This window comes from Malus sylvestris, chromosome 9, assembly GCF_916048215.2.
Source record: "Malus sylvestris chromosome 9, drMalSylv7.2, whole genome shotgun sequence".
Taxonomy (NCBI): Eukaryota; Viridiplantae; Streptophyta; class Magnoliopsida; order Rosales; family Rosaceae; genus Malus; species Malus sylvestris.
The window spans coordinates 18,336,718-18,347,141 of NC_062268.1; the positions used below are offsets into that span (position 1 = coordinate 18,336,718).

Consider the following 10,424-nt stretch of genomic DNA (forward strand, 5'->3'; position numbering starts at 1 on the left):
TGATTAAGTATGCGCCATTAGTGTATACTTCTTGTATTACATAAGGTTCATCCCACTTTGATGTGAACTTGCTTTTTATTTTGTGAGTTGTGATGATAGGCCTACGCAATGCAAGGACGAGATTTCCCATTTGAAAAGAACGAGGGTGAACTTTCTTGTTGACACTCCAAATGTTGCTAAGCTTCGAGCCTTCTCTCATCTAGTGCTTCTAGCTCTTGAAAGCGCAACTTTGCATTCTCTTCGTCAGTCAAGCCTTCTTATATGGCCATCCTTAGCGAGGGGATTTGACTCTCGAACGGTAGAACAGCTTCCACGCCATATACGAGAGAATAAGGCGTAGCTTAGGTAAAAGTCCTATGTGTTATCCTATATGCCCAAAGTACTTCGCTTATTCTTTCGTGCCAGTCTCTCTTTGTTCGGCCGATCACCTTCTTTAGGAGGTTGCACAATGTTTTGTTGAATGTTTCTGCAAGACCGTTGGCTGGAGCATGATACATGGAAGACTTGTACTGCTTGAACTTATAGTTCTCGCAGAGCTCGTCCATGAGTCGGTTGGAGAACTGTTTTCCATTGTCCGTGATGATGTAGCAAGGCACACCATATTGGTGGATGATATGTTCCTTGATGAAACGGACGACAGTTTACTTCTTGACTTCTCTTAGAGGTATGGCTTCAGCCCATTTGGAAAAGTAATCTGTTGCTGCTAGGATGTAAGCTTCTCCTGCAGATGACTTTGGCGTAATTGGTCCTACGATGTCCAATCCCTATGCATCGAATGGCCATGAGGCAGCTGTAGGGTGTAATGGTTCTAGCGGTTGATGTGTGAAGTTGGCATGGAATTGGTAGGCTTGGCACCTTTTGGCATGTTCCAGGCAATCTTTCACCATGTTTGGCCAATAATAACCCATCCTTTTGAGCTGGAAATGTAACTTTGGTCCAGACTGATGCTTTATGCATACACCTGAGTGTGCTTCTTCCATGGCTTGATTGGCTTCTTCCTCGCTTAGGCATCTCAGAAGTACTCCTTCAAAAAAGCGTCGATAGAGTGTTTCTTTGTAGTAAAGGAATCGAGGTGCTCGTCAACGTATTTCAGAGTGGCGTCTAGGATCATCTGAAAGATTTCCATGCTTCAAGTAGTCAATCAGCGACTGTCTCTACTCTTCAGCGTCGATTGGAAGTACCGAGATGACGTTTGTATCATCCAATATCATTTCAGTAACGAGTGAGATCACCCACCTTTGGAAAACTGGCACGTCTGCAGTTTCGCTTTCTCCTAGTGTCATACTCGACACTAGGGTGGCGAGAGCATCTACCATTTGATTTCCTTTTCTTGGCACATGTTCTAGTGTCACAATCTCGAACTTTTGTAGCAGTTGGATTGCCAGTTGAAAGTATAGGACGAGATAATCTTTCCTCACCTCATATTCAGTTCAGAGTTGATTGATTATGAGCTTGGAGTCGCTAAATACCTCAAATGTTGTGATTCCCATGTTGATCGCCATTTGGAGCCCGATGATCAGTGTTTGGTACTCAGTGACGTTGTTGGAGCATAGTTCGCTTAGTTGGAATGAATAAGGTAATATTTGCCTATGTGGCGACATGAATACTACTCATGCCCCCGCTCCGTCTGCTCGTGCAGATCCGTCGAAGAACATCATCCATGTCGGGAAAATGTCTATGTAGAACACCTCCTCGTTAGGCAAGTCATTTGAGATTTTCCAATCAGCTGGGATTGGATGATCGGCAAGGAAATCTGCTAACGTTTGTCCCTTGACGGCCTTAGCTGAGACGTAGATGATCTCGTATTGATTGAGAAGCAACGCCCATTTAGCTAGTCGCCCTGTTAAGACTGGTTTGGAGATGACGTATTTGACTTGGTCAGCTTTAGCAACCAGGTGAATGGTGTAAGCATGCATGTAATGCCACAGCTTTTGGATAGCGAACACCAAGGCGAGGCATATCTTTTCTATTGGGAGTAGTTCAACTCAGCACCTATGAGAGTTCAGCTGAGGTAGTAGAACGCTCATTCTTTTTGGGATTCATTCTCTTGTGCTAAGAGTGCTCAAACAGAACTTTCCTGAGCGGCGATGTACAATATAAGCGGTATTCCAGGCACAGGCGCCCCCAGGACGGTGGACTTGATGAAAACTTTTTTATGTTTTCAAAAGCATTGTGGCATGCTTCACCCCATACGAACGAAACATCCTTTTTCATGAGTCGCCTAAACGGTTGACAACGCCCTGCAAGGTTGGACATGAAACGCCTGATGAAGGCTAGTCGTCCTTGTAGACTCTTCAGCTCGTGCAAGTTTCTTGGTTCAAGCATACTTTGAATGGCCTTGATCTTTGATTGGTCCATTTCAACGCCACGGTGCTTGACAATGAAGCCGAGGAACTTTCCAGAGGTGATGCCAAATGCGCACTTTAACGGGTTCATCTTAAGGTTATATTTTCACAACCTTTCAAACACTATTCGTAAATCCTTCAAGTGATCTGATCTTTTCTTTGTCTTGACCACCACATCATCTACGTAACATTTTACGTTTTTATGTAGCATGCCATTGAAGATTTTTTGCATTGTGCGTTGATATGTGGCTCTAGTGTTTTTAAGACCAAAGAGCATTACCTTGTAGTAGTAGATACCTTTTGGAGTGCGGAAGGCTGTTAGTTCTTCGTCTTCGAAAGCCATGCGAATTTGATTGTATCCAGAAGAGCCGTCCATGAATGACAGTGCTTCATGGCCAGTGGTTGCATCCACCATGATTTCGATGATTAACAAAAGGAAGTCGTCATTCGGGCAAGCATCATTGAGGTCCCGGAAGTCTACGCAAACACGTATTTGTCCAGATTTCTTAAGGACGATGACGATGTTGGAGATCCACTTGGGGTATTGCACCTCTCAAATGAAGCCTGCTTCGATTAGCTTGTCAATCTCAGCCTCAATTTGTGGGATGAGCTCTGATCGATATCGCCTTTGAGTTTGCTTTATCAGTCGCATTCCATGCTTGACTGCAAGATGATGCACAGCGATGATAGGGTCAAGGCCGGGCATTTCCTTGTAGGTCCAAGCAAATATGTCTTTGTACTCTAGTAGCAGTTGGTAATACTCTTCTGTCTCATCCGCAATTAGCAGTGCACTTACAAAGATAGGCTTCGACTCCTCTTTTGTGCCTAAGTTGAGCTCCTTGAGATCATCAACCATGGCTTGCCCCCATCCTCCAGTTGTGGTGGTGCGACAGTGACGTCTTCCTTAAGGATTTCGTCTTATTTGCCTTCTTCGATCGTGATGTGGAAGACGTCTTGGACTTCCTATTCAGTGCCGTCCTTTCGGGTTTGTTGGCATGAAGATTGGCCAATGTGAATGATGGTGCGCCTTCTCACTTTCAGTGATCCAATTGTGTCAACCTCAAAGATTGCTTGGCGTTTCATCCTTGAAGGAATGAAGCTTCGAACATCATCTTTTCTTGTCAGTTCATCGAGTTTTTCTTCCTTTGGCATCATTTCCCTTTTTCTAGAAGGCTTCTTGTAGTCTTTAAGTCTTTTCAAAGCTGACCATAGCGGAAGAGAGCTAGCCGTGTTGCTTCGTTGCTTGGGTTTTGACAACCTTTCAAAAACAGAGCTTTGGGATGTTAGTGTGTTAAGCATCTTGAGAACGGAGGTTTGGTCTTGACCACTAATGCGATCAAGTGCCGAAAATCTAAGCCTTGAATGATTCATCCTATCGAAGACTGACGTCCGAGGAGCGGACTTAGGCTCATCTTGATTTTGTTCAACGCTCACGCTGATGTGTTGAGTGCTAGCGTTTTTCACTTTGCTTGAAATCTTCACGGGTGCATTTGGTGTGAAGCCGAGCCCAGCTTTGTTGTTGTCAACTCCGTAACCATGCTCTTTCAACTTCTTTTGAGTCTTGGTAAGGTTATGTTCTTTATAGTTGACAATGTTTGAAACCTTCTTTCCAAGATTCGAAGAGGAAGCGAAGTCATACCCAGCTTTCAACATGAGCTTGTAGGCGTTTGGATCAAAACCTTCTTTGGTCCTCTTGGTTGGAAGAAAGCTTGGTTTCATCCCCTTTGGCATAGATTCTATGAAGCTTTGTGGTAGTCTTGCAACCTTAGCACCGCCTAGCTGTGTCAGAGGCAAAACTGCATTTGTCTTGAGCAACTTCACATTATCCTTGTGCCACTGTGTGTCGGCTTTGCTTGCTCCTGTTTCGAATGGTGATTGACCATTCTTTCTTCTTGACATCGGGATGTATCATAATATGGGTGTGTTTGATCCTTTTGAATGCGTCATACTCATTTTGGTTGTTGCAGGTTTAACAGGTTCGTCATCGTTTATGCCTAAAAATGGCACGGCTTGTCATTCTTGCCTTTTAGGTGCTGCTTTGCCTGTGGATTTGATCTTTTCTGGAAGAGATTCAGGCACTATGTCTTCATCCATGTAGAACTTAGCGTTTGCGAAGTGTGATTCCGCTTCAGTGAATGGCTTGGTATCATCTTGGATCACCTTTACCCCTTCCCGGTAGAATTTTAAGCATTGGTGGATGGTGGATGGCACTACTCCATTCCCATGGATCCAAGGCCTTCCTAGGAGCAGACTGTAGGAAGTTCTTGCATCAATCACGTGGAATATCGTGCTTGATTTAAGTTCACCAATAGTCATCTCTACTCGAATCATGCCCATCGCTCTTTGTCCTCCTTGATTAAAACCTTGGATTAGTAGACAGCTTAGGGATAATTCATCCACCTTGATGTCTATTGTGGTCATTGTTGACTTCAGCATGATGTTTATGGCCGATCCACCATCCACAAGCATGCGATTGACTTTATGCTCCCTTACGTACCTAGAGACAAAGAGAAGACAATTGTGAGGCTTGGATCCTAGTAGCAAGTCTTCATCGGTGAAGTGGATTGCGTCCTGGGTAGCACAACAAGCGGCATACTCATGTGGTCGAAGTTTCAAGCCTTCTTCTTGCTTTCTTGCACTTCATGGTCGTCGGGACTTGCCAAGACCGCTGCTAGTGCTCTTCGTATCTTCTTTGGCAATCGTAGCGCTTCCTCGATGCTAAAGTGTGTCGGCAGACCTTCTTTGGGTGTGAGGGTAATTTCTCCCTTAATGGCGATGACTTTGCCTTTTGAAAGTTTTTCAGTTTCTACTTCGACCATGTGACATGCAGCGATAGTGCACTACTGGAAGAAGTTCTTCGGGAAGTACTCGTGCAAGGAAAAGGGAATACGTGGCTCTTGCTCCATAGGTTCCCCAGCGTATGTTGGCTTAGCAGCTTTTACGTTTCTTTTGGGCTTCCTACTATTACAGCGACAGTGTTTTCTCCTTTGTTCCACCTTTGGCTTTGTGGCTTGTGGTTTGGTTTCCTTGTCTTTTTATAGGTCACCAATGTCCATTATTCTTCATCATCGGTATGTGCATCTTGGTCGCTTACCCCTAGTGATGGTTGTGCAAAAGGTGTTGTACAACTTGAGTATTGACAGGAATGGTCGAGTGTCACTTGGAGGGGCACGGGATTGAAGGATCCAAAAGCAATTGTAATAGTATGTGTTGCGGCCATGTCTTCAAGGTCGAGCTCGATTTACCCTTGTTGTGCTACTTCATGATGAGTTCTTTAAGGATGAAGCATTTGCCAACAGGATGGCTCACGATACGATGGTACTTACAATACTTAGGATCGTTTACGCGATTCATCTCTTCAGGGCGCTTGCATTCTGGTAACACGATCACCTTCTTTTCCAGCAAGTCGTCTAACATTGCATCCATGTCTGAGTCAGGAAAAAGGTACGTCTTTTCCTCCAGTTCCCTCAAGGTGTTTTTGTACTTGTCTTGGGTGCGAGGAGGCTCACCTCTCTTTATCTCTTTTGCTTTGGTCTTGGAGGAGATCTTGATAGGTGCGGATAAGGTCTTGATGGGCACGGTGGAGGTTTTGATGGGTGCAGTGTTTACAGTAAAAGCTTCATTTGAGGGTTTTTTTCCAGTCCTGTCTACATTTGAGGAAAACACTTTATCTTTCTTGAAGTCGGTGATCGGCTCCTTTTTCCCATGATTGGTGATACCCAACTCCATGTCATGGGATCGAGTTGCCAGCTCCTCAAATGTTCTTGGTTTTATACCTTGAAGGATGTAATGTAACCCCTAATGCGTGCCTTGAACGCACATCTCAATGGCAGATGTTTTAGAAAGCCGATCTTTGCAATCCAAACTTAATAAACGCCATCTATTGATGTAGTCAACGACAGGTTCATCTTTCCACTGTTTCGTACTGGTTAACTCCAACATGCTTACGGTGCGACGAGTGCTGTAGAAACGGTTGAGGAATTCCCTTTCTAGCTGATCCCAACTGTTGACAGACTCGGGGGCGAGGTCAGTGTACCAGTCAAAGGCATTGCCTTTCAGCGAGCGCATGAATTGCTTGACGAGCTAGTCTCCATCCATTCCAGCATTGTTGCAAGTTTCAATGAAATGAGCGACATGTTGCTTTGGGTTTCCCTTTCCATCGAACTGCATGAACTTTGGCGGCTGATAACCTCTCGACATCTTCAAAGCGTCAATCTTCTTGGAGTAGAGCTTTGAGTATAGTACAGAGTCATGCGAGCTTCCTTCGTACTGCGCCTTGATAGTGCTAACGATCATCTCTTGCAACTGCTGGATAGAGAGAGATCCCATGAATGCCATTGCTTGGTCTGGCTCTGGCTTCTCTTTGACTTTCTTCGCTGGAGGCTCCTCTTCTTCATCGACTTCTTTCTTTAATAAATTAACCATTCGGTCGACTTTCACGTCAGGCTTTGCATCTAGTTGGTTAATAAGTGCGGCGATTTGCAAGTCTTTTTCCTTCACAATCCGTGTGAGTTTTACGATTGCTTCATTCATTTGAGCCAGTTGTTCCTCAATTGAAGTTACTCCGGTAGCCATGACTTGCATGGTTGTGCTGTCGCTCGAGTCGGCATCGAAAAGCAAGGACTCGAAGTACTTCCTCGGGGTTTCCTCCCTTGGTGCCCTTAGCGAGGCCAAGGTGATCACGGGCTCGTGCCTCAGGTGCTTTTGTTCCTTCGGCAGAGTTGATGCAGGGGTGGAAGAGATGGCAGAAAAAGCTCTTACCTTGCTTCGGGTTGTGATGCCCGAAGTGACACCGCCTGCGGTGAGGACGCTTTTGTTCTTCGCGTTGGTTACGAGAACAGCTTGAGCTTTCCTTGATGCCATTTGTGCTTTTTACGAATTTGCAGATAAAGATGAGAGGTAGAGATAGTCCCACCGAGCGTGCCAAATTTGTAAACACTGAAATTCCTGCAATGAATGAGAGAAGACACAAAATAATATTTGTATTAATGATTTAAGGGTTACAATCTCTTCTACAAATTTAGCCTCTGATTCGATCTTCGTAATGTGTAAATTTATGGATTGTGCTGTTGATCCAAGGGCCGTTAGGGCTTGATCTTGAAGGTTGACAAACGGATCTTAAAGGGGGCTTTTGGGCTTGATCTTGAAGAACTGTTGGATGTGTGAATTTGTTGATGTTGTTAATCCAAAGGGCCGTTGAGGGTTGATCTTAGGATGAACGGACGATGAACGATGAACACTTTCTTCGAGGGGTCGTCGGGGCTTGATCTTGAATTGGTGGAAGTTCTTCAAGGGCCGTCGAGGCTTGATCTTGAAGGAGGATTTGACGAAGAACGAATAAAGCTTTCTTGATCCTTCGGGATTCGCTTGGGCGCTTTAGAGTTTCAAAGCTTCAAGGTTTTAGTGTCATGTGAATTGGTGAATCAAAATGAATGCATTGGCTTCCTATTTATAGAATTCCAAAACTTGATTTTTTTATTTAAATAATCAGATGAAATAAATCATTTCTGCCAGGTGTTGACACATGTCCTATTTGATGACTTTTCCGATGATTTTCGATTTTTCATTGAGTCACATGTTACATGAATTTATGTGACAAATGAACGTTGAAATTTTAATTATTGATCAACATTCATTTCACCGAAATTTCGATGTCTACAGAGATTGATTTAATTGTGAGGTGTGTTTGATTCACCTCATTGTGCTTTTATTTATAGTAGTAGGATAGGTAATCTAATCTTAATAGGAATATAAAATACATTCCCAGATTCCCTAGGATTTACACAATCACATTCCTATTCTAAATATGACTGCAACAAATGTTTAATATTAGTTGGATTTTTGTTTGAAAAATAGGAGTTTCAACCGTCTTTTTCTAATGATCAACTATATATTTTATTTGACAAGAAATAAAAGTATGAACTTTTATGCATTCGTAAAAGTTAATATGCAGTCTCCGTCACACTGCTTTATAACAACCCAGGAGACCAAATTCATTACACCGATCCATTTAACTACTACGATTCTTCAAAAACAAAAAACAAAAAAAAAAAAAAATTCTTATTCAACCTGATATATTTGCGGCCTCCGTCACACTACTTCAAAAATCTTCCTGCACTTGTGGTAGCAGGAAGCAGCGTGTTTCTTCACTTTGTCAGCATCTGGACAAAAACACACTTTATTGACGAGTAAACTATGAAAACAAAATAAAAATTGTACTAATTAGTTTCGATATAAACGAAGGGAGTTATTATTGTCACTTCAAAAAAGCCGCACAAAGGGAGAAGTGCTCGATGGCTGTTTTGGAGTACTATAATAACAATTTCATACATGAAAATATGAGATACAGCATACCCAAATCAGTTAACTCGGCCGATTTAGTATCAATGAAATGATAACCACATCCAGCAGTACATTGAAAGAGGGTGGGAGGCAACTGGTAGCTGCATCTTTTGTTGCATTGAGAGTAACAAATGCTATAAGGGGTAAGGATACGGCCTATAAACGGAGGGCGGTGGGGAAGGCCGGGATGATCATGATCAGGAAGGCGGCCATTGAGACACAAAGTTTCGTTGATGCCAAAGAGATCGCAGCATTCAAGAGTACAGGACTGATCACATATATGTCGGTTAAAATTGCGAAAGCGATCTTTAAATGATGGTAGTGGTGGACTTGGAATTGGTCGTGTGGGTGATGGCAGACTGGAGCTAGCACCGTCTGTGGGTGGAGGAGGAGGACGAGTAAGGTAGGGACGAAGTCTTGGTTTGTAGTGTATTCGAAGTGTCTGCACCTGCAGTGCATGAACTAGCACTGCGTTGATCATCAATAACTTTGTAACATTCAAGCTGAAAATGGTGGTTCCTTCCATGGCTAATTAAATTGTCCTTAATTTTCAGAATTTTTTGTGGTTTGTGTGTTTGATATTTCAAAACAACCTAGCTAGGTCTTTATTTATAGACTAATTTTACCAGGTACCATTTATACATCTTGGCAACTTAACATTATCAATTAAAGTGATGAAGATCATGAGCACGTATATATTTTTTAGAATTTCACAAATTCATATTGTGTACAATTAGCTATTGCCAAAATCTTTGGACCACACAAGAAACAGAAAAACTGATATTTTTTAAATTATTGATTCTTTGATTCATGCAGCAGAGGCTCATGGGACATACTCACTTGGTAACAACCAAAGTTATTAGTATTGTTACATATTTCTTTTCGCCACAAATATTTTATGCTGGTGACAAATAGAGATCACATTTCTCAACCCAACTGTTTCTGAGAATGGTTTTCGCACTTCTTGTAGCAGGAAACAGCACCGCCTTTCACTTTCTCAGCATCATCACCTAGCAATATTATAACGAAATTATTAGATTCGCCAATATGTATGAGAAATTTTATTTGAGGATCTTGGCATTGTCGAGTGGCAAAATAGTCCAATTAAAAAATAGTATAGGCTCGAATTTGATTAACAATTTTTATTTTTTAAAACACACGTATATATTTTAATGAGTTATTCTGCCACTTAACATTGTTACGTAACCAATGTTCTAAAAAGCAGGCTTGGCGGCCGCCTAAGCGCTGGGCGTCAGGCTGCCGCCACAATTATTCCAAAAGCGTTCAACAAATCGGCTAGGGTATTAGGCGGTGCCTAGACGGCCGACTAGGCTGGCTAGGCGGCCTCGGAGGCGAACTAGGCAGTTCTGTTAAAAATATTTATACATATCATTGTTTCATAGCATCGCCTAAAAGAGGAGGCGTTCACATAATATTGAAGAGAGAGGGTGAGAGAGCATGAGTGAAGAGAGAGCGATGCAGAATTAGAATAACAGATCTGTAATTGTAGGGATAAACAAGAAATTGACCTGGACATTTGGGATTTCTTTGACCGAGCATGCAATGTTTTAGAAGATTTCTTCGATGTGCTTGAGGTTTTGGGAAATTTTACAAAGGAAAAGGAAGATGGGCAGAGCAGGGGAATTTTACAAAGGAAGAAGAAGATGGGCAGAGCAATCGAAGGCCAGGAAGAGGAAATGGAAAAGATAAAGGCCTTCGCAATTTCCAAGGCCTCAA

The 10,424-nt window shown here is 42.7% G+C and overlaps 1 protein-coding gene across 1 annotated transcript; it reads right to left on the minus strand.

Moving 5' to 3' along the window:
- Nucleotides 1–8,283: 8,283 nt before the first annotated feature.
- On the minus strand, nucleotides 8,284–9,250 carry LOC126583999 (uncharacterized). The gene is made up of 2 exons (XM_050248569.1): nucleotides 8,700–9,250; nucleotides 8,284–8,506 (listed from the first exon to the last, which is right to left on the minus strand). Exons 1-2 carry the CDS (start codon nucleotides 9,211–9,213, stop codon nucleotides 8,436–8,438), a joined length of 585 nt encoding a protein of 194 aa, XP_050104526.1. The 5' UTR covers nucleotides 9,214–9,250; the 3' UTR covers nucleotides 8,284–8,435.
- Nucleotides 9,251–10,424: the final 1,174 nt, after the last annotated feature.